This window comes from Papilio polytes, unplaced genomic scaffold, assembly GCF_000836215.1.
Source record: "Papilio polytes unplaced genomic scaffold, Ppol_1.0 DF822067.1, whole genome shotgun sequence".
NCBI classification, from domain to species: domain Eukaryota; kingdom Metazoa; phylum Arthropoda; class Insecta; order Lepidoptera; family Papilionidae; genus Papilio; species Papilio polytes.
Window position 1 is genome coordinate 3471467 of NW_013527137.1, and position 24096 is coordinate 3495562.

Sequence of the window (24096 nt, forward strand, 5' to 3'; positions counted from 1 at the left end):
TCTTACGAAAATTAAGACTTGAAAATCTCAAACGGGAAGTCCCTTTAAATCATTTGAAATATATAACCACCATGACCACGAGGCTTGCATATCGGGCGGACATCAATGAATTTATATCTCTAATGATAACAAATATAACAAGTGAAGGAACGCTGATAAGATATAAATGTAATGAGTAATTTAATAATTGATTGGTCAGATTTCTTGTTAGCAAAAATACTTTTGTGTCTTAACAATAAACAATGTAAAGAAAATGATTTACAAAATAAGTTTGCTTGTTTTATTTGGTGTATTTGGTACAACGACTGGTAAGTTAATGATTTAAATTGACTTTTACATAGTTTGTAATAGTAAATGATTCCATTAGCTTCTTATTCTTATCAAAAGTATTTTAAACTAGTTATTACAAAATTAACCTTATTTTTTTGATTGATTATTCTTCTGAAATTACGTTTTTATATATATATATTTACAATTTAATATGTTTTACTGCTTTAATGTTTTATTTTGCAGCTCAATTAAGATGCTATGCATGCAGTTTCTCCTCGGTAGACTCGGATCAGTCCTGTCTGACTATAACAAACTCTACGCCCTCTGTTGATTGTCGCTTCACGTATTGCACAATTATGCGTCAGGAATTCATTGTTAGTATATAAAGAAATCCCTCCTAAATTTAACCAGATGTTTGACAAATGTTGTAATATCCAAACATTTAAAAAAATAAGTTCTCTGCAACTCGCATGATATTACGATACTTATATTTATGCAGGCGCTTATAAGAATAGATATTTCCGTATAAATTAGTAACGTGATAAAAAAGTACTTTTGCAGGATCCGATAGGAGTAGTTGCAAGTTTCACACGAGGCTGCGAAGAGTCACCGGATTTTCTAAATCATGAAGTAGTTGATCCAACATTTAAAACGTACTATCGCGCCTGCACTAATGATCTTTGTAATATTGGTAAGCGATTGTATTGTTTGGATCCATTCATACCTTAATATCGCAATATATGCTAGTTGACTTTACACTTAACTAGCTTTCGCCAGCGACTGCTTCCGCTGGGATTCAAAAATATTTAAGTGCTAATCAAGACAGTCATAATATATTTCTGTGCCAAACTTTATCCATATCCATTTAACCTCTTTGAAATTACCTGCTAACAATTAGTAAGATGTTTCATCTGTGTACTTATGTTACCATTTCTTTGTAATATTCTAGGCAACGGAATCCAGTCAGTCGTCGGTGGAAGTCTTTCTCCAAGCCCAGAATATAATGGTGTAAATCTACTCGTACCAGGTACAGGCAAAGGAATGAATATACAAAATAATATATTCTTACTGATAATAACATTGTCTTTGTACCTACTAAATGCTTAAAATGAATAAAATATTATTAAAGCTGATTTTTTTATTATCGTTCTTAAATTAAAAATAAATAGATCATTATAGCTTAAAAGCGCCTAAAATCAAGTCAATTTGCAGTAAGGGGTAGTATGTAATATCGTATAATTCTTTCCTTTTGCTAAATGGTATAAAGTCAATTTTAACTTAAATTCTGAACCTAAATTAAATGTACATGTCCGTTATCCAGTATCTTGTGTGGTGTCCTAGTGTTGTCATGGTAACAGCATTGGTGCATGACAAAATATTATTTGTAGTCAATTTAATTTCTATAGAGCTTCATTTACTTTAGATTATTGGTTTAATTACTTTAAAAATGTTACTGAAAGTTTCACCTAAAAACATTGTGAACGTATCCCTAAAAAGACTTTGACACATTCTTATTCGTAAAATGTCATATTGAGAAGTCATTATAGTTATAGGTTAAGTTATCTATTATTAGTAATAAAATGTAATTGTAACTTAAATTACCAGTGTTATTGGTTTCAAACCAAACATGACAACTTCTCCTACCAGGACCAAACAAAAATTATCTTTGCGTAAACGCTTATTTGTTAAGAAATCACCAAGGGTTGGCTGCTATGTTGATACTGATTCCAATGACGAATTTAGTCAGTCTACGTCTCGTCCAATGTCCCCCGCAGATCCTTTCCTAGCACAGAGTGCACAGTCTAATGACCTGAACACAGAAAAAACAAACCGGACAAATCTGGGCGTAGAACTAAACACAAGCAGTATTAACCAATGTAGTGATAACTGTAGCATCGATGATGAAAATAATCCTAAATGTTGCAAAACATTCTTCAGAAAATCACGGCCCAGGAGCTTGGCAGATGGGCCTAATTCTAAGAATGGGTCAAATTCTAAACCACCTAGTCCATTGAATACTTCTAGCAACAGTTATAGTGATCAAACAATATCTGGCACTCAATCGAAATCCGATGAAATTCCGAAAGCTACAGTCATTTTTCCTAATAGTAATGGTGATGATAAAAGTTTTGATCATACCAGTTCATTAGAAGGCATCAAACCGAAAAGCAAATTATTTGTGAAGCGTTTGTCGGCTGATCATTTGATATCCAGTGACACTAAGCCTTTATACCGTTCCTCATCTCCAGAGAGTGATAGAAGTAGTTCGTTGGATCGTAAAAGAAGGTAAGTTGCATTTCCAGTTAGTACTGAAACAACTATGTTTTGTGATTTTTATGTTGTACATGTTGCATTTAGGACTAAGTCTACCATCACTCGGTCTGCTTCTCGTGCTGGCAGCACTGACAGCTTGGCTCGCAACTCACTTCTTGCTGCACAAGTGCTGCGGCTAATTCCTACGCAGGAGGCTAGGGAAAGGTTACTAAATTATATTTTTTTAAGTTATTGCTACCTGGGCCCTTACTTTAAGTTTCAAAATTATTTTTATAAAAATATTCTTATACATATTGGTGTTTATTAATACCTGTAATATAGTATTTCCATAGATCATATTGCCTTATATTATGCAAATAAGCTATTTATTGCTGAATTAATATGCTGCTTATCCCATCTACTAATTGTACAAAACATGCATGATTGTCAAATGTTATAGAAACTATTTGTATGGGAGGCTGGCCTCACATTCCCTGCTGGGGGCTGCAGAGTTAGAACATGTCTTTCCTGATAGAGAGGTTAAAATATTTGTTGGAACATGGAACATGAATGGACAGGCACCACCAAGGTACATATTTTAACAATAACAGAGTACTTAATAATTTTAATGGAATTCTTTTTGTTAAGGTTTAATATGTTAAACTTTAAGTATGCTAACAAAAATACAAACAAAGGCTAATGAATTTCAGGGAGTTGGCAGATTTTATATTTCCCAGTCAAGTGAAACATGTTCCAGACATCTTTGCTATTGGTACACAGGAATCTTATTCAGAACGAACTGAGTGGGAAATAACTATACAAGAAGTGTTGGGGCCATCACATCTATTACTGCATTCATATTATTTGGGTAAGAAGCTTACATGAATTATTAACTTTAAAAATGTTTTAAATAAAGTACAAATTTTAAAGTATACAATTAATATTAAAACCAGAAGTGGATAATCATTTAACCTCAGTTAGTTGAGTCACATTTCATATTTCAACAAAATATATTAATCATAAAACATTTTTTTTTCAGGAACATTACTCCTAACAATATTTATAAGAAGAGATCTGATATGGTTTTGTTCTCTTCCGGAAGACGCAAGTCTGTCAGTGCGGCCGGGCACCGCGTTCCGTACAAAAGGCGCTGTGGCGATATCCTTCGCGTTGTTTGGCTCCACATTCTTATTTGTAACTGCACATCTCACCGCACACCAGGAGAAAGTCAAAGAAAGAGTTTCCGATATTAAAAGAATCATCAGATCTATAGATTTACCTAAAAACTTACCTTGCAAGCATAGAAGTAAAGGTTAGTGTGTTTTCTTGTAATTATTTAGATCTGTTTTTGAGGTTCATTAGTTTAGTTCTAGTCAAGGCAAGTTATGTTTGTACTGATTGATTAGATAAAAATCTTCATTAAATATGCCTATTGTGATTTGTAACATAGAGGCATTAAGATAGTAAAAAGGTTTCTTATTATTACTACAATACATTTTAAATGAATTAATGACTATTTCAGATGTAACAAATAATTTCGACTATGTATTTTGGTGCGGTGACCTTAATTTCCGACTAGGAGAGCCCCGAGCCGCTGTACTGCGCTGGATTGAACAAACCGAGGTGATTATCTATACTAATAAATTGTGGAAAGATTTGTATTTTTGTATGTAATTGATATAATTAAAAAACTACTGGGCTGATTTGAAAAATTCATCGTTAGAAAGTTACAATCATTGAGTGATTACTACTCTTATTACTAGATTTTTTTATTTTCACGGACTGTCGCGGGGAAAACCTATCTGAAATAATTTACTAATCTTTCATCTCTATTTCAAATTAATTTATAGGAAGTGGTAGGGTATGGTTTAAAACAATTTAAATTGTTATTGCAGTTCCCGCTGCCGGCGTACTTGCCGCACGGGCTGCTGCACGCCGACCAGCTGACCGCGGTGCTGGAGGACGGCGCCGCCTTCCGTGACTTTAGGGAGGCACCTATCACCTTCCCACCAACTTATAAAGTACGTAGAAATTGTTTTTTTTTTAAATTAACTTAAATCTATACTTTATTACTTTCTCGATGCTTTAAACAAAATATTTTATTTTGTAGAAACTATCCTAATTACTTAGTTGTTACTGAGTACCTGTAAGAGATTGCCGAAAGCAATGAGGCCGCCCTAGCTTAATCTTGCAGTACCTTAGTTTTAGTACACTTATTGTAATATTTGTGCAAAAAGTATTAAATAGATAAATAACAATACTTCTTACTAATATTATAAATGAGAAAATTTAGATGGATGGATGTTTGTTACAACATATCTTCAAAACAGCTCAATAGATCTTGCTAAAAATTGACATAGTATGGAAGAACACATAAGCTACTATTTTTTTTAATGCCGCGCGAATCGACAAGTCGGCGACAGCTAATATGTCACATTTTTTATATTGCGCTTGTTTTAAAACTGTGTGCAAATGTTATAAGGTGTAAAAGTTATATGTTCACATTTGTCAGTACGACCCGGGCAGCCAGCAGTTCGACACGTCCAGCAAGCAGCGCGCGCCCGCGTACACCGACCGCATTCTGTACAAGGCGCGCTCCCACACCGCGCACAGCTCCAACACCTCCTCCGCATTCTCAGGTAACTAAATACTTATGGATATTGTCACTTAAATTTAAATGTTTTTACCAAAAATTAACTATACATAATATATCAGATGTCAAGTAAATATTTAAAAATGCCTTACAATTTTTAATAGCAACTATTAAACGAACGTCCGATGGATAATTTTTTTTTATTGTGCGGGTTTTATTTTAAGAGATCAATCGGAATAAAAAGTTGAAATTCTCCTTTCACACGACACCGCTTTAATTCAATTAAAAAATAATTGTCACACATAACGCCTTTATAACAAAAGTTATAAGGTCGCTTTTCGTCTATATAGCAGGTCTGCGTCGCATAAGCACTGCGGCGACTGGCGGTGGCGGTGGCGGGGGCGGCGCGGGCGCGGGCGCGGGGGCGGGGCTGCGCTGCGTGGCGTACAACTCCGCGCAATCAGTGTGCACCAGCGACCATAAGCCTGTGTGGGCGCTCTTCTCCGCCCCGCTGCGACCCGGCACTGACGTGTTAGTTTCCTGTTTCCACTAGCTACGACCATACGATTCTAGCTGCGACTAGTCGCATTTAAAAAAAGAGATCTCACGCTAAATCAGGAGCGAACCACTGTATTATGGGCACGTCGATAATCATAAAAACACTTTGAAAATATTATGTAGTAGGTGCACCTTGGAATTGACATTACAATCGCAGTCAAAATTATTCGATGGCACGTCTAAGACCGCATTAAACATTTCTTTAAAAAATGGAACTTTATATAAATATTTTCCAAAGAACTAAGGAAATCTAATAATCGAACCGGATTTGTGTAAATTTTAATGTTTATAGATCATGGGAGTTGCCTGGTGGTGGGTAGTAGCGACGTCCATACTTTAAACGCAGTCAGATGACTTATCAAGTCCTATTTCACTTATATCTATAACTGAAGACTTCGTATAACTTTTATATCAATTGTATGTATATTTGCAGAGTGCCGCTGGCGGCGGGTCTGTTCAACAGGGAGGTGTACCTGGAGGGCATCAAGCGGCGCCGCGCGCTGCTCGAGCACGCGCCCGGCACCTCCGCGGTATGTGCCATACAATAGTCGTGTTCACTTTTATGTTCTCATTAAACTAGTCGACCAAATACCAACATAATAGTGGTTAAATACCCGTATTGTATTATAAAAATTACTTGATCAGTATTAATTTGAAAATATGGAACTCATATATTTGTAACGTTTAGTCATTTTACCCCACGAAGGAAGCCATACTTGTGTTTGTGTGCACACATTACAAGTGCATATGTGTGCGTTACTGCAGCCAATGAGAGCGCTCGGATCACTGTGTGCGTAACGCACATTTCTGTTTCTCGTGTGCATTGTGACCAGGGGTGGCAAACCTTTCGAATTATCCAATTGATATCTGATTTGTATTGAATATTATTTTTGTTATTGTTATATTTTTATAGCATAAGAGTGGCTCATTTTTATTTTTGTTAAAAATTATTGTGATGTTCAGAAAACAAAATCTTTTTAATTTTTTATGTTAAGTATTGAATACTTTTATTATTTATTATTTTTACATAAAAACAGTTACATCTTTTATTATTCCGTTTAGTACAACTTATTGTTTGTACTGTTACAAAAGACATCTCTAGTCAATATATTAAAAAAGTCATAGTTCATTAATTTATTTTAATAAATAAAGTAAAATTACCTTTTTTATTTTAAATAATGAAAAATCAGTCTGTAGTATTATTAGTAGTAGTGTATTTAGTTCATTTTTTAAAATAAATTGTGTGCAATAGAAAATATTTAGAAGTATAAAAGTTTACATTGTTTTAATTTAATAGCTTAAATTGCTTACTTGTAAATAAAAAATATACAGGCGACTTGAGTATCTCCTTTTGGAAAGTCGGCCAAAACATAGTATTCAACAAATAATAATTCATTTCTTTTCATAATCTTTGGTAATGTAATTGCGTTTTGTTTCTGTATTAGAGCAAAATTGAAAAAAGTACATGCAATAAGCAAATGCTTTTTTTACATATTTTGACATGAAAATGTTTAAGTAATTTTCTTGTAAATATTCTTTGTAGCAAAAAAAAATACCAAAAAAAAAGGAAAGTTTAATCTTTTGTGCTTTTATGTATTTGTAGTTATAATTATGTGTTTATATTCTTATCAAAAACAGTATTAAATCATTAGAATTGTTGAAATTATTTTAAGTAAACTTAGAGCTTCTTTTTAATTATTTCATTGAATGTTATTCAAGTACAGCAAGTTTCAAATAAGAATTTACAATCACGCACTTGAAAAATAAGTGCTTCTTAATTAATTAAAAAAAATCTTCAAGTTATAATATACATGCAAGTATTTTTATCTGTAATATTTCGACACAGATTCTTTGAAAGATTGTAATCTTAGACGCGCAAATTCTTATTTGAAATCTATAGTAGATGTTTATTTAATAAACTAGTCAAACACGTAGTGCATGAAAACAGTACTTAATATCCTGCCTTAACTTTACCGTCTTTGTGGAGTATTGTGAATGTTCCCAAATAATTTAGGTGCTGTGATTTATATTGATTCTAGTCTGATGTTCATTCCATAACATATATACTTTTATATATGTTAATATGTATACTAAAATGTGTTAGCTATTCGTCAATTTATTACCAGATCGCGGTGTTTTAAACTACAATACTTTCATTTGACAATTTCGAAATTACTGGTAAGAGGCTAGGAGGAATTGTAAATTTAATCATTCGTATTGCAAAAGATGTTTTAACTTATTGAGGTGTATTTATAGTTTTATGCGCTAGATTCTTTGTAGAAAAAAGTTTATTTAGTAATATAGTACAGCAAGTTTGGCCAACTGGGTTAGACTTAGATCTACTATTCACTTGACGCTGTGCGATTTACGTATTACATATTTTTTTAATTTAATATTAGCATTTAGTATATAATTACGTAGTATTTTTGTATCTGTGCTGTACTATACTCGCAATTGACCAGGCCAGCGGTTGACGACCCCTGTATTTTAGTGATGTCTGCTTCTATACTATTTTTGGTATCCTGATAGCTGTTTTAAAGATATGATATTTAACCCATGTATCACCTTCGTAAGTTAAAATATAAATACAATGTCCGTATAAAACATAATGTAAATATGTCTTGTATATCTTGTTCATCTAAATTTAACAAATATACTAGAATCAAAATGCAAATGTTTTTAATTTACGCAATTTATGATGTAGAATTGAAAATAAAAATATTATTTCCTAATTTATGTAAATTTACTTAATCTAATGTATGTGGAATCTGAAATATTGAAATTAAATTAATTATAATTATTTTCAAAGATATTATTTAGATTTATTGATATCTTAGTTTCTATTTAGAGTAAAAATTTATGAACTGTTGCTACGGCAAACAATTATTACATTAATTAGGTTATGCCTCTTTTTTTGGAATATAATTATAGTAAAATATTAATAAAAAGACCAAGTCAATATGGAAAATTTCAATTAATTAAAAGAGAGAGAAACTGTTAAATAGTTTTAAAGTTAGAATTGGCAGAGTAAACATAAATTAATACTAAATATAGATAAAAAAATACATCTCTAAACCATTGCTGCAGTGTTGCCATGATTACCTTTTATAGGAAGTGCACATAAATTCATATATAATGAAAACAGCAACTATATTAAATCTACAATCATATTTGAATATACTTGTGTCTTCCATATTATAACTGTATATAAAGCGTATATATTTGTAGAAATTATAGATTGCATATATGCGTAACAATTCTATCCGGTTATACGATTTAAGGTCATCGCTTACCAGACATCGTGGTCCACGGATCTAATGGGCATGCTCCTTAACCTGCGTGTATATTTACAAATCTGTGGTCTACTTTACTATTTCATATAAATAGTATATAAACGTTATTCGCTTGAAATATAACTATTTTTGAGATTTAACTGTACTTGTGTAATCCAGAATTGTGTATTAGATTAGTATAAATATATTGATGTAATATAAATGGCTCAGTAACATTCGCTTATACATAATGTAATAACTTAAAAAAATATCAAAAATAGTAACTATTTAAATGCAGCCAAATTCATACTGTTATGTAATAGACAAACAAACCGATGTTTTTTTAAAGCATTTTGACGCTTATTGTAGTGTATACTAAATTATTCTACGCAACCGTATTTGTATGTATTCTTCTCTATTCTATTATCAGCATTGAATAATACATGTTATGTATTTAATTTACATGTTTTAATGTAGAGATTTTATTCGCTGTGTTCTTTATTAAATTAATAAGTATTGTAGACGATTATGTAATTTATCTTAAAAAAGACAATTTTTGTAATTTTATTTTTATAGAGTAGAAAATATTAGTGTAAACTAGGTAGTGAAAACAGTAAAAAGTGCTAAATCCTACCATGAAAGTACTATGTTGTAATACTTGTATTGAAACATGTTTTCTCGAAGTGACAATGCTACATGGTTGCATATATTTCATTGTTTTCACTATTATTAACAGTATTAAAACTTGATTTTCACGCTACATAAACTAGTCCATGTTTTCTATAATTTTAGTTGATATTGTAAAATATTACAATAAATATACAAAACTTTCCTCTAACCGTTTATATTAATTATCCCTATTACTTTACTATAGCAGATATCTCGATATGACATATAAAAATAGGGTCTTTTTTCAGTAATTTATATAGAATTTAAAAAAATACTGCAGTATATCATGAACAATTGACATTTAATTTTTTCTCTTTAAGCGTTTTAATTAATTTATTTTTTACTTTTTGTGACAGTTCCGTACATTATTGTAGTGCCACTCCACGCAGGCCCAGCCTTTCACTCCGTTTACTTCGACTGAGCACCATCTCTCATAGAACTTGGCGACTCTCTCCTTACCAATGTAAAATATATCTTCATTGTTTACTTTAACTTTGACAGCATACGATTTGCAACCTGGCAAGTAACGATTAGCAATCATTAATAAAACTACAAAATTATTCACCACAGTGCACCAAAAAAAGTTGAATACTTAACATAAAAAAAACTTATCATTGTAAGTTTTCTTACCACTCTTGAAAACAAATCCGTAATCTTTGGGTAAGATTTCATTTTCCGCGTGTTGATACAAATGGAAGTCGCAGGAGTCAACTGGCAACACTGACTGATCTGCCTTCTTGCATAAATACCCAATGGTCAAACTGTTAAAGTTAAGTTAACAAGATTTAAGACTACACAATCGTAATCTAAAAACGTTGACTAAAGTCAAACTGTCGCATCCGGATTGTAGTCTTTAATGGAGTCCCTTAGTCTATAAAATTAACATTTAAAAGAACACTTGAAGACTCTGAGTGCGACATTAATCAATGTTACTTACTGAGATAAGACAGTCGGTTCGGACACGCTGCCCACAGCCATGCAGTCGCCGTTCTCAAGGAACATAAAGTGGTACACGTAGCGGTGGAAGTTACGCCATTCACGTAACGGGCCTAAAATTAACAATGAAATTATATAAACTACTACAATTCTATGAATAAACTTTAGATTTAAAATATATTTCTCTACAAACAAGAACAAAATTGTTATGATATTACCAAAACTACGGTCTCTCAAACACGGCATATCCAGAGAATGTTCTTTTCCATCGATTACTGCTATTCCTCTAATGTAACCCATTTGTTCGTAATGTGTTTGATGCAATCTGTAACAATGCATCATTTAAAAGCTATACCTCTGTACAGTAATGAAGTTATAAAAATGATTTGTGATAGCGTTTATAGGCACTGACTTTTCTAGCATTTGGAAGTAATCCCGGGACCAGGGTTCCCTCGCAAGGTCGTTTGCCATGCTGTAGGCCGACATGTGCACGTCGTAATTGAACGGCGCCCACGCAGCGCTCCATGTCAGCGATACTTCCACCTTCAAACGTTTCTCCGGATTAGACTTCGATCTGAAATTATGAAAACAGAAGAAAAAGGTAATAATGCTAGAATATTCTAAAAGGGATCTGTTAGTCGAAAATCAAATTCTTTTTATAGAGGGTTCAGGTAATATTGTAACAAAATTACTTCATATCGCCGTTATAAGCCAATTTCCAAGTACGCATTGGCATGAAGTTGGTAATCTTGATTCCTTGCACGCTGTACTCTCCTTGTTCGGGTATGGTTTGCTCTAGGTGCGTGTCCGGAAGGTTTGGAGATAGAAGTAGTTCTTCACCGTTACACTAAAAACGAGAAAAAAATTACATTAGTGCTGGAAAAAAGTAGCAACGCTCTCGACTTGTTCCTATATTTTGTCAGGTCTTAATAAACAACTGTTTCGTATCGTACTCGCCAACCAATGATTGCAATAAATTTAACATTATGGTCATGTTGCTAGAAGTAACAGTAGATACGAACCTTTAAGTATAAGAAAGCATCACAGTAGTGATTCGGTCTACGAGCAAGGCCGCATATAACCGCGCTTCCCTCCTTTGACAATCCATTGAAATAAACAGCATCTACTGCCTGAAAATATCGCTTTTCATTATTCACTAGAAGTCTAGTAGTTCTAGTCTAGAATTAAACCTTAGTATTGTTTTATTATTTAGTTTCGTAATTACTACAAAAAAATATCTTTACCTTAGGATAATCACCAAGGTTATACTTTTCTTCCAAAATCGAATCATATTTATGTATCTGTTCGGTGCCGTCTGAACTCTGGCCCAATTCAACAGCCCGTAGACGTTTACCTTCTTTAATCAGCTGCAATAGTTACACTGCTATTAAGCAATAAGATTAAGATAAGTGACCACGAAATAGTCTATTTAATATAATCGTGCAATACATAATTGTTTTTCTGAAGGTGACGAATTTTACAATCACATCCATTTAAGAAAAAGTACTGTCCATGGGATTTTATAGGATTGAGGAAACATGTCACCTTGGAGAGCTACGTCCAGTTATAGATTTCTTTGATATGTCATATTGATTCTTATATTAGTTTCCACTGTATTAACACATGTAAAAACATTACTTTCTACATTTTCAGAGAATATCTTTCGACAGTGAAATCTCACGGTCATTTAAAAAGTGTAAATATTAATACATACCCTTTTTACAATTAGTAGAATGTACATAAAAATAAATTTAAGCCAGTAACCCTTATTCCTTTGCTGGTAAATACCTAAAATAGGCGGTTTACGTGTGGCATTTAAATATTTAAACACTATAACCACAAGTGCGGAGACCGCGAACGATAATATTAATGTAAACATCACTGTAGTTGTTAAACGAATGAAAATAAATGTACAACTTGGTTACGCTTAATTGATAAAGAATATTAAAAATGTTCACACCTGGCTATCTTATCAGCTGCTTGATTGCGTTACTGTCTTAGGTTCAATTTCGAGGTAATTTGAAAAATATTGTACATAGTTAAAAGTGATTTTTTTGTTTTTGATAAATATTGTATTTATCAAATCCAACCATAATTGTATTGAAGTTTAGTGTAATTTTCAGCCAACATATATTTTACACTGATATGTTCAATGGTAAAAAAAAACATAAAAACTTTCAAAAAAACATTTTCATTAGTCTTTTAAAACCATAGATAATACAATACTATACTAGTTTAAAACAAAACTTATTCAAGGCACTAAAAATCAGGATAAGTTGTAATTAAAGAAATATTAAGTAAGGTAATTTATTAATAAATGTATTACATAATATAATATTTTAGTACATAAACGTGAATTGTTCACTCAGCAGCGGCTAACAGATGTTTGTGGACGCACTCCTCCTTGTTGATGAGATGTGTGGTCTTGTTGACGAGCTGCATCAGAGTGTTCAGGTTGTGAGACCACTCATTCAGACGGTCTGATGAATCCATGTTCAAGCTAAAACACATATTTTAAAAGGTTAACAAACGACAAGGTAAGTCATAGGTTTTCAGTATTACAGAAAAAATATTTCTATGCAACGAGACACTCCACTTCTACTTACAATTTTATTTTAATTCTTTAGTTCCAAAATATTACAATATGGTAATTAACTAACAATAAATACAATTCCAAAAAAAGGAGTACCACTGGCTGGCCTTTTTTGTCTGAACATTTATAAGTTGTGCTCTATTAGTTGATATTTTAGTAGTAGTTATTATCTCAAAGAGTGTGTAATAGTATGTTGTATTTCTATTGTACATCTGCTGCAGCCAGATTTAATGGAAAATAAGTCTTATATGTATATATCAGAGCTGTAGTTATGCTAAGGCTAGATAAATGACAAGGTATCTATTACAATGATGTTTTTTTGACATGATGTTGAAAGACTTGCAGTGAAACGTTGCTACTGTATACTAATTATACGGAATTCCGATCACGTGGTCGAGGGTTCGAATCTCACCATTCGACTATTGTAAACCATATTCTAGCGCAAGTCTATTGCTTAGGAATGGTAAAAGGAATATTAGTGAATTAACAAAAATCTACTGATATTTTAAAGAAAAATCCGTACCTGAAGTGGACGACTCCTGCGGGGCGGTCTATCTTGGCCTTGACGACGGCGCTGACGACGAGCTGGCTGAGCGCGTCCTCCGTCTCCGTGGCGCCCAGCCCCAGCAGCGCGCTCATGCGCTGCAGCGAGATGCGCGTGTAGTACATCGACATTATACGGATGTTCTGTAACAACGCAACACAACACATTACAAGTCAATCATATCAAAACAAAAATGCTTTATTCTAAAATTTATTTTTTAAACAAGCTTACACCCGCGTGGAATTAAAAAAAGTAAGGAGCCTATGTGTTCTTCCAGACTATGCTCTACATCAATACCTAATTTCATTCCATTCCAAACATTAACTTGCATAGATATTGATTTAATAAAAAAAAAATATAGGTGGTATGTAGCCAATTAAAACAATAGTGATTGTTTATGTTGCATTCCATAATAGAACGGATTTAAGATAGTGTTGTGCATGGGTATTGTCAAATGTTATCAAAGTATATACTCACATGTTCAACAACTCTATTTTTGAGGTCATTCCAGCGCTCCTGACCTTTTTCTTCAGAGGAGTTAAAGTAAGGGGTCTTTCGCAGCATCTTCTCGTAAGTAGAGCAGAGAGTGTTCCATCTTATGATCTCTGGGTTGATGAACAATCCCAACAATTGCCTAAAAATAAAAAAAAATTATTACTTGTCTGTTTAAGAACCAAAAATGCAGTATTGACATAAACTGTCTGAACAATAAGAAAATTATGAAATCAAAGTATTGTAAGGGAAACTTTTACTATAAAAGTATATTAATAATTTTTCTTTTCAATCACATACATAACAAAATCAATAAATATACTTATAGTTCATAGTAATCTTACTTGTATTCAGGTAGTTTGTCCAGGTCTTTATCTTCATTAACTCTGTGTGTGAGATCAGCCTGCTCATTGTCGTATGGAGCCAGTATCAGGAACACTACACTTCCAATCAGAGCATCAGACCCACCAGCCACACCCAGGGCACGGAAATGTCTACACACAGACAGATACTGCCCATTCTGTTGGTCCACCGCTATCATTATACGATAGAATTTCTCTTTCAACTCCTGTAATAAAACATACATTTTAAGTACTTTGTAGTTTAAAATTGCATAAAAACAAGTATTCTTAAAATAAATTTCGTATAATTCAGATTTTCTTTAATTAAAAATCTTCACCCAAAATCGAAAGAATACATTTCTTTTTGATTACCTGAGTATCATCCTCTTCAAAGAATTTAGTATTAATTTTCTTTGATATAATCTGTGTGCGAATATAGTCTTTGATTGCAAGGCAAAGTCTCATTTGTTCCAATATCAGTTCTACTTTCTCACGCTTATCCATAGATCCATATGTTTCAACTTGAAGTTCTTGTATTATCTTTGCAGCTTCTGCCACATCACCTTCTTCTTCCCTTATTTTTGCTAAAATGTTGGTAAGTCTTGCTCGTTCTACTTCAACGTAAATCTTACCCTCCGTTATTGACCTTAGGGTTTCAATTAACTTGATCTTTGTTTCTTTATCTGGGGTCTTGTTTACATAAGTGTAGCATTCTTGTACCATTTTTACCACTGCTTGCTTAAGTTGCGATCTGACAAACAAATGCACAGCATAAAACAAAAGTTTCTTATAGTATACTAGTTGTTACTGGCAACTTCCTCGACTTTTTACGATTTTATTTTTTTATTTTGTTATTTTGAGTGTTTTTTTTTACTTCATCCTAGTATTTGTTGAATATACAAAAGTACAAATCTTTCCTGTTTACAATATTAGTATAGATTGAATCATAGGCGTTAGTAGTTAACAATTTAGGATAGCTCTATCGGTGGTAGTGTAGGTTATTTGAAGTATTTATTATATCTACTTTACATTTTTGATGCTTTAGAAAAACATCTACACCCTTCACCCCTGACAAAAATGATGTATTAAACTATTTTTAAACAACTATAACTTACCTTCTCTTTGACAAAAGAACAATATGATCATTTAGTGCAGGCCAGTTCTTAGCTTCAAACCAAATTTGTACGATGGTCACTAAAATTCTTGCTGTTGAAGCCATGTCAGCTCCCTGTAAAGAAAGATGACAAGATAATCACAAAATTGTTTCGGAAATTATTTAGAGAGAAAGGTTTGGTATAACAAAAATCTGCGAAGTTACCAAAAGGTATTGCGAATATATATAACACTTACTGTTCTTGTTTGTTTTTCCAATGCCAATAGTTGATCTATTGCTTCTTGAACTCTGCCACTTGAAGCCAATGATTTCCACACTGGGATCTTTTCATTGCAGGTGTCTTCATAGTCCACCTAGAAATTAGTTGGGGTTATTGCATAAATATTTTTTAGTTTGTCACAAAACCAATATATTTTCTGAGACTGCTTGTAAACAATGTTTTCAAATTACTATACATTTCCTTAGTAAAAATAAGTGGTATTAGGTCTTGATTAAAAAAAAAAACATGTTCCTCAGTTGTGATCTTTTTTATCTTTTTAAACTTGTTTCATTATGGATAATGATACAAGGAACCAAAATTGAGTATTGCGTGATCGATGATGAACTGAAATAATGTTTAGTCTACTTTTTACTATGTTAATAATCATTGTAGGGCAGCGACGAAGCCGCATTAGTGGTTACATTGACAATTCTAATAAAGCTTTGTTATAATGCCTGAATTGCATTAGAGATCTTTAGTGAAGTCTTAGAATCTTATTGTTATGTCCTTACCTCCATTTTTATAATTTTACCCGTATTTGTAGACATTTTTATGGTTTAACTGTAACAGAAAAATATAAATCTATAACGTTTCTTTAAAACTTTATGACTTTAACATGATTTATTATTGGTAAAATACATACGCTTTTCTTCGTAAATTTAAAATAAAGGGTAAAAAACAATTTTTAGTAAGTTATTTGTTCTCAAATACAAAGTATAATGAATAGTATTGAAGACGCAAGTTGCAAGCTCATCCACTTCGTTTTGACAGTGACAGATGACGGCCATAGATATCGTTTGGATTTTTTTCATTTACTAAAGCCAAAGATCACTTTGCAAAACGATTTTAATTTTTACAATGTAAAGATTGTTATTTCTGATAATCATATTTGCTTTTTAAAATGTAAAATACACATTATATCACGAAGTAATAATAAAACACAAAGCGGAAAGGTTTTCAAACAACAAATAAATAATGTTTTAACTTTCTATTTTCCTCACGGATGCTCAGTATATCACGTACTACACTTTCATACATTATCTTTAACGATTATTTAAGTTTTGCACTCTTTACTCAAAAATTAAATGAGTAATAGAAAGTAAATTAATAAAGGCCACTTCTGGCCGCTTTATGCGCAACTTGGCGCTACTATAGAATTAATCTTTTTACTGGCAGCACTTCGGACTGCAACCATAAACGACCAAACCAATGTGTTTTTGCGACACTTGATTGAAATCTGTTGAAAGTGGAAATGGCGTAGCGAAGTGTAGATTTGTTTTTACATTTTGTATTATTAATTATTTTACATGTTAGACGCAAATCTTGTCAGATTTAAGAATTCTATGTAGTGATTTAAGCATTCATTTTAGTTTTAAGTGTTTTGCGTGTTCTCATTTAAAAATAAGCACGTAGCCTCATTTCAACTCTTGCTTTGTTCCGTATTCTACAAATTGGAATAAGATTTGTAGTCGTGGTTTATATTTTAATGATTTATAATGAGTTTGTCTACAAGTTTTGAAAGTAACGAGATGAATAGCTTTAAGGAATCGCGGAGTCGATCCGTTCAAGGACTGGCGAGTGTTGTTTCTGTTTCTAGTCCTCTTATGAAAATACCACTTCCTCCTCGATTATGGATAACAGGTAAGCATTTTTCTGTGATACTTGTTTTTCTTCAGGTAAAGCTTTAACTACAGCGGTGGGTTTTGCTTCAGTATCATTTATTCACTTATTTGTCATATTCGTTCTGAATTATATTTGGATGTTAAATTACTCTTAGACGTGGAAGATGAGTCTTCGGATGAAAACAGTACTGGTACTAGAGATGAGGGTGTTGTTTTGGCTGAGAGGACCAGGGTGAGATCGCGTTTTCGGCACAAGCATCGTAGCACTTGTAATGTGCCCATTGGGATTTTTTGGGATATTGAAAACTGTCAGGTGGGTCTTTTTTACTTCCGTCATTCATTACCTGTGTACTTTTGCGTTAAATTAAATTAAAAACTCTAAAAATACCATGTGTTACATCTCTTTCCAAATACTTAGAAGTTATTCATTACTTATTGATCTGCATATGTTACTGGTTTGATTTTCTTAATAATTGTAGATTATTTTTGTAATAGTTATTTAAACAACTTGTTATTTAGTATATCCTGTTAGATTGTCAATATTCCTTTATATAGGTTCCCCGGGGGTGCTCTGCAATAGATGTGGTAGCAGCAATCAGAGCCAAATTTCTTCCAGGGAGGAGGGAAGCTGAATTTGTTGTTGTTTGTGATGTTAGAAAAGAAGCTGCAAATAGATTACAAGAACTTAATGATTCTCAAGTAAGTAAAACATTAAAGAAACTGTAATAGGCTAACCGAAACACTAAAAGTTCTTTGTTGGTAACAACAGTTACATAGACTTCTCATACTGAATCTACAATAAGGGACTCTTTTAGTGACTACTAAGTGAGGAAGCAAATTAAGGAGCCATCATACTATTATCATATAAATTTCTAAGATATGATAAATTGTTAGTTAACTATGTATAGTCATATATATACAATAGTTTTTGAAATTGCATGTATAATTGTTGATATAGCTTATCATGTATGAATAATAAATGTAGTCTTTAAGAAATTAGCATGAGGTTTTCTAACACAACTGCAAAGATATGAAATGGGTCTTAAAATATCCCTGAGAAATTTAATTTTATAGTTTATAATTTATCTGTATTAAAATTTAAAAAAAAAATCAAATAATACTAAAACAATATTACATCATTATATTTATTTACTTGTGTGAAATTAAACAGCAATTATTTCAGCTTATCTTTCATAACTAGCTCATTATCATATAAACCAATAGATAGCAATGTTTTATTTACATAAGTAAATTGGGTTACTATTAATAAAAATAAAACAACTCTATGACCAACAAAACAATCCCTTTATACAATAGTTCTTGTTTTTCTAATTTTGATTCGGCATCCCTGTCCTCAATGCAAAGTTTACATAAGTTGTTCCATTTTGGGTACTAATTCAACCATGTATTTATTTGCTTTATAATTAAAACTAGCTTTTGCCTGCGAAATTGTCCGCTTGGAATAAAAAGTGTAGGTAGGCTATGTGTTTTGCCAGATTATGTTCTTCATCTATGCCAAATTTCATCTTTCTTTCTCATCTATTCAGCAGTTTAGGCTATATACTCTAACAAACATCCATCTATCCATCTTTTGCATTTATAATATTAGTAAGATTGTATTAATATATACTTCTTATTTGTATTTGGGTTTTAACAAAAGCTTGGAAGCTAGTCAAAAGTACAATATAAATTACAATACATACATTTTTATGTATCTTCTTACTAATAGTATTATTTCAATAGATTAGATGGATGGGTGTTATTGGAATGGCTTAAAAAATTTCAATAAAATTTTGCTGAAATACCACAGTTTTATTTGTATTAATAGTAAACATTTGTACTTAGGTGAACCTTATTCATGTTTGTGGCACACAAAAAAATGCAGCAGATGAGAAGTTGAGGCAATGTATGAGGAGATTTGGAGAGCTGCACACAGCTCCAGCGGCATTGTTACTTATCTCAGGAGATATCAATTTCGCTTCAGACTTGTCAGATTTCCGTCATAGGTAAATTTATTTAAGCCTGTTTTACATTATTGTAGTTACAATAGCCTAATATATTATTGTTCTTAATCCTAAAGCTTATTTGAAATGGTTATATTAGTAAATTTTAAATCGTCTGATATAACTAAGTTAATGTATTTTTAATCAGGAAAAATATGGAAGTGATATTGGTGCATAAACAGAATACATCTTCTGCATTAATTACGTGCGCTTCGTCTCATTATTGTTACAATGAGCTTACCGCACAGTTGCCGAGAAACCCAAAGGTATATTAAAATCTTTTAAAACTGTACTCTACAGTAGTTTATGTTACATATTATTATTTTACGTTGCATTAGAATTGTTATCACTATTTCACAATGTATTTGTCATCATGTGTGAAATACTCGCACATTAATCCTTCTCGTATTCTTTGAGATAATTTTTAATGGGTAACACCCAACTGACGAAGCTGGAAAACTAATCTCATACACCTACAACTGACATCCTGGTATAACAGATACTAGATTATCTTTTTTAAATTGTTTTCTTTATTTCGTAATTTAGGTGAGTCAAACGGAGGAAGAAGAGCCGACCTGTGAGATGGAGGTGTCCAATCTCCCAGTGAACCAGCCGGCCGAGCGGGTGTCGCGGCGCCTGCGCCGGCTGGCCGACAACTGCGGGGGGAAAGTGCTGCGAGTCACCGCGGATACTGCCGTGCTCAGGTTCCCTACGCCAGACCATGCATCCAGGTAAGGATTCCGGTCTATTTTCCCGACTTATTTTATTTTAAATATTTTAATTTTTTTATGAACCTTCCCAGAACTCTTTCGTTTTTGTGGTAGCCAAAAATCTAATTTTTACGTCGCATTGCATATCTGCTAGCTGATGCTGGCTTGTTATCTAGTTTTGTTTGAATTTGCATTTTTGTAACTTTAATCTTTAATATGACTTTTCCATTTCAAATTTCATATAGGATTTGATACCAGTATCATATATACTGAGAGTATTATATGGATACGTAAGAAATCAAAGACATACATAATGAGTTGCTTCCTACAAACAAAACTCGACTGAACATCATACAAGCAAAGTGAAAGTTGTTTCTTACATAATATTGACGGTCCTTAGGCAGTGTCTATAGTTTCTACTTTTATAAATATGTTAGTTACACGGTTAACAATGAGTATTTTAATAATACTATAGAAAACGATTGCGACAAAGGTTTAAAAAATATCATAAATAACCTGGATTTTTAAGTTGGAAGACATTTAACTAAAACCACATTTCAAAAGATAAACATATTTGTGTGGTCTAGGATGTTATCAAAAACACAGCCACATTAATTTAATATCGTAATAATTATTTGCGTAGTCACTGTTTTTACTTTTTAATTCCAAGCAATTCATGTGATTATGCATTTTGAAAAATGATATCATTCATAAGATTTTGAGGAGGTAGAATAGATAATTTAAAAGGTCGATGACCTTTGCACGACGTCATCGGAAATCAGCGATAGGGTTGCTACAAATATCCAACAACACTGACGCAAACGTAAAACAATTTTATCAATATAAAAACTCACACCAATAATAAAACAAACAAAACCACATCACGTTCATTGTTTACCTTATAAGCGAGTTATTACTTTAACATAGCTTTCCTAACTAGGAAATTTGTTATTGATTATTTCTCATTTATCATAAGGCAATGAAATAGCTATTTCCTTATTTTTTTTCTAAAATTTATAAACGTTTACGTAACAAATATAATAAGCGTTTGTGTTCGATCTTCTAATATATCCGTTGTAACCCTAAACTATTCTATTAATTTTGAATCATCTGTGCGAAATTCATTGCTACCCTCAAATTTCTAAAAATAAGCCATTATTTTGTCAGTTACGATATTAATCGGCCATTTCCGCCGCTGGCCACAAGCACTAACACAAGAGGCGCGTAAATCATTTAAAAAAGTGTTGTGTAAAAGAGATATTTTTATAATTTATTGCACAGTATATAAAGTATTTGATATATTAATGATAAGTAAAGTGATATTTTAATATAAAATGATGCTATCAGGGTGAGTGTTTGAATAAATATCACGAATAGAGTAGCCATTTTAATTTTTGAAGTCACGTAGTCAGCCAAAAGACTGACTAATATTATTTCCAGTATTTATTATATGCTGAAGACGCCGACTTTCTTGTATTACATACTACGAACGAAGATAATGTTTGAATGGTTAATTTCATTAATGCAGAGTTAGCTAGCAATCTAGCGCATCATAAAAAGACACAAAATCTCCTGCTTACGTAAATTGTTTACTACGATTTTATAAAATTATTTTAGGTTAAATATATTCTGCATATCCTTCGTTAGACATTTTTAAAATGGCTTGAATAAGATTTTTTTGATCTTAACATGTAAATCTATTTTTCTAAAGTTGACTTCCCATTGCTGACGTAAGCAGTCTCGATAATATTCCAATAATTTCAATTTTTCTAAATATATTTTTTGACAATAGTCGGATTGCGTGAAAATCTTTTGATTTTTGTTATGATAGATATTTATTGTAATGTTGTTTTTACAATATATTTCGCTAGTATAACGCTTGCACTGGTTTACTTTATTTTATGCGTCCTTCGATGCAGTTGAATCATCGGCCTGTGAAGGGCATGCTTCCATCGGTGCGAGACTTACTACGCCATAATTCGTAATACCGATAAAAAAACAGCTTTTCTAGAACTCCCCATAAATGTAAAGTGGGTTTTTCATACATTTTTGACGGTCTTGAATTGCAATATTCAGTTGAGTGATCTATTTTATACATTGTAAAACGCAATACAAAAGCAGGTCAGGTGGCAACCGCTTTGCTATTCAAATGTATTTGTGAGGACAGATTACAAATTCTAAATTGTAATGCGTCACAGCTACTTCATACATAAGCCAACCAATTGAAATTCAGATGAAGAGATCTCGGTTGGAATATTGTATGTACAGTCGGGGCAACTGGCTATGTTCCATTATACTTGCCAAATGTGAACCAATAAATATTGACTATACTATACATACAAAACTTTTTAAAGTATCTATTCGTCTAATACTCTTAATTAAAAAAAAAGAATTTGGTACAAAATTCGTATTACTAATTATTCATAGTTCGGAAATGTGTGATGCATTATTACGTCAAAACAAAATTTTATCTTTATAGGTATACGGTTTTCCTCTTATAATTAAATTTTCCATAATTGCAATAGCACATTTTATATTGTTCATATATGTTATACTGTTCAATAAAGGATACACTTTGCGACCACTTGGCATTTACAAAATTTATCAGATAAACAAAAGAAAACATTCGAATCAAATTCTACGGACGCATATAAACAAGGCCTTTACCCAGAGGGTTACATTATCTAACCATGCTGTTGTTACTGCATTTATAAAACTTGAATAAATAAACTGCTCTGTGCTACGCAGTATGTTAATACAAGATTCAATTGACGTCAAACTCTCACAAATATATATGTTTTTTTGTAAACTTGTTTATTATGTCCATTATTTCCACTTAAAACATTTTCGACCAAACTTCAAGGTATATACAGATGTGTTCTTTATTACAATAAACAAAAAGGTTGCTTTTGTCAACTTTAAGGTCGACATACCAACGACGAATGACTTATATAAACGCAAACCGTACTTACAAAACATTCGATAAATTAGTGTTGATATCGCTATGCTATTGTGCACTTGTAATACGATAAGGTCTCGTATGTAAACGTATGTACTCTTTTTATACATGAGACCTGAGACAGATGACATCATTGAGACTGTAGATGGATTTTTATGAACACTGCACAACAATGCAACAATGTTTGTATAATCAAATAAGCAGGATATCAAATATAATATGCTATATTTGCTGTCTGTACTAATTAAGGCGTAGGCAGTGAGATGTATGAGAGTAATGAGTGATAGATTTCTCGATTGGTAATATCATTGGGTTAAATTGTAATAAATACAAATAAGATTTTGTCTACTTATAGAAGTGTAAACATTTCACCTTTAAGTGATGACGAATTAGTTATTTTTAAATTATGCATTTTCGTATTAGAATATGGAAAGAATTTCACCGTCATTTACGACGCATAGTATTATACGTAATTTCCCATTAAATTTTATTGGGTAATGAAGTGAAGTATGATAAATAGTAATAAATTTTTTAATTATTGTTTTTGTAATTACCAATTAGTAGAGTAACTAGTCATATACATATATTTTATTGATAAAACATTGACACTAAAAAGTTTTTTTAATTCAATTGGTATCATTATTGTGGGGTTCAAATGCAGTGACACTATAATGGTATTATATTGTCATCCCTCGTATTCTCTATGAAAAAAAAAAAGCGACAGGAGTACACGTATCATGGGATCGAAGATAGTCACTTTTCAAACAGAAATTCTTGTAAAACGTATTTCTATTTGAAAAACGTAAATTATGTGATGAAAGATTGATTTTAAATGGCGATTGTTAAATCAATATGAATGTGTTGTTAGGGCGTTGAAGCGTATGGAAGGCGAGGATGTGTTCGGGCGC

At 32.2% G+C, this 24096-nt stretch overlaps 5 protein-coding genes across 5 annotated transcripts in view; 3 read left to right on the forward strand and 2 right to left on the reverse strand.

The window, feature by feature from the left end:
* The first annotated feature begins 14 nt into the window (after positions 1-14).
* LOC106107222 lies at positions 15-1403 on the forward strand. Its single transcript, XM_013287986.1, has 4 exons — positions 15-308; positions 514-644; positions 832-961; positions 1220-1403. Exons 1-4 carry the CDS (start codon positions 254-256, stop codon positions 1375-1377), a joined length of 474 nt encoding a protein of 157 aa, XP_013143440.1. The 5' UTR covers positions 15-253; the 3' UTR covers positions 1378-1403.
* Positions 1404-1480: 77 nt separating this feature from the next.
* Positions 1481-6605, forward strand: LOC106107218 (72 kDa inositol polyphosphate 5-phosphatase). Its single transcript, XM_013287983.1, has 10 exons — positions 1481-2556; positions 2629-2748; positions 2984-3112; positions 3234-3391; positions 3563-3835; positions 4046-4146; positions 4419-4544; positions 5036-5162; positions 5467-5647; positions 6108-6605. The coding sequence occupies exons 1-10, from the start codon at positions 1898-1900 to the stop codon at positions 6220-6222; spliced, it is 1989 nt and encodes a 662-aa protein (XP_013143437.1). The 5' UTR covers positions 1481-1897; the 3' UTR covers positions 6223-6605.
* A 3294-nt stretch (positions 6606-9899) lies between these two features.
* On the reverse strand, positions 9900-12466 carry LOC106107008. The gene is made up of 9 exons (XM_013287675.1): positions 12266-12466; positions 11796-11918; positions 11574-11681; positions 11244-11398; positions 10964-11125; positions 10770-10876; positions 10553-10664; positions 10246-10376; positions 9900-10131 (listed from the first exon to the last, which is right to left on the reverse strand). Exons 1-9 carry the CDS (start codon positions 12428-12430, stop codon positions 9956-9958), a joined length of 1239 nt encoding a protein of 412 aa, XP_013143129.1. The 5' UTR covers positions 12431-12466; the 3' UTR covers positions 9900-9955.
* A 378-nt stretch (positions 12467-12844) lies between these two features.
* LOC106106948 (26S proteasome non-ATPase regulatory subunit 12) lies at positions 12845-16672 on the reverse strand. The gene is made up of 9 exons (XM_013287606.1): positions 16538-16672; positions 16407-16455; positions 15872-15988; positions 15637-15749; positions 14894-15272; positions 14525-14748; positions 14166-14322; positions 13668-13831; positions 12845-13051 (listed from the first exon to the last, which is right to left on the reverse strand). The coding sequence occupies exons 2-9, from the start codon at positions 16440-16442 to the stop codon at positions 12913-12915; spliced, it is 1329 nt and encodes a 442-aa protein (XP_013143060.1). The 5' UTR covers positions 16443-16455; positions 16538-16672; the 3' UTR covers positions 12845-12912.
* Positions 16673-17111: 439 nt separating this feature from the next.
* LOC106106847 (meiosis arrest female protein 1 homolog) overlaps positions 17112-24096 on the forward strand; it is an 8052-nt gene continuing 1067 nt past the window's right edge. The window contains exons 1-7 of the mRNA XM_013287506.1: positions 17112-17535; positions 17672-17829; positions 18072-18215; positions 19362-19522; positions 19668-19785; positions 20066-20250; positions 24057-24092. Of these exons, the coding sequence (XP_013142960.1) occupies positions 17391-17535; positions 17672-17829; positions 18072-18215; positions 19362-19522; positions 19668-19785; positions 20066-20250; positions 24057-24092 (947 nt within the window). The 5' untranslated portion in view covers positions 17112-17390. The remainder of the gene's footprint in view (positions 17536-17671; positions 17830-18071; positions 18216-19361; positions 19523-19667; positions 19786-20065; positions 20251-24056; positions 24093-24096) is intronic.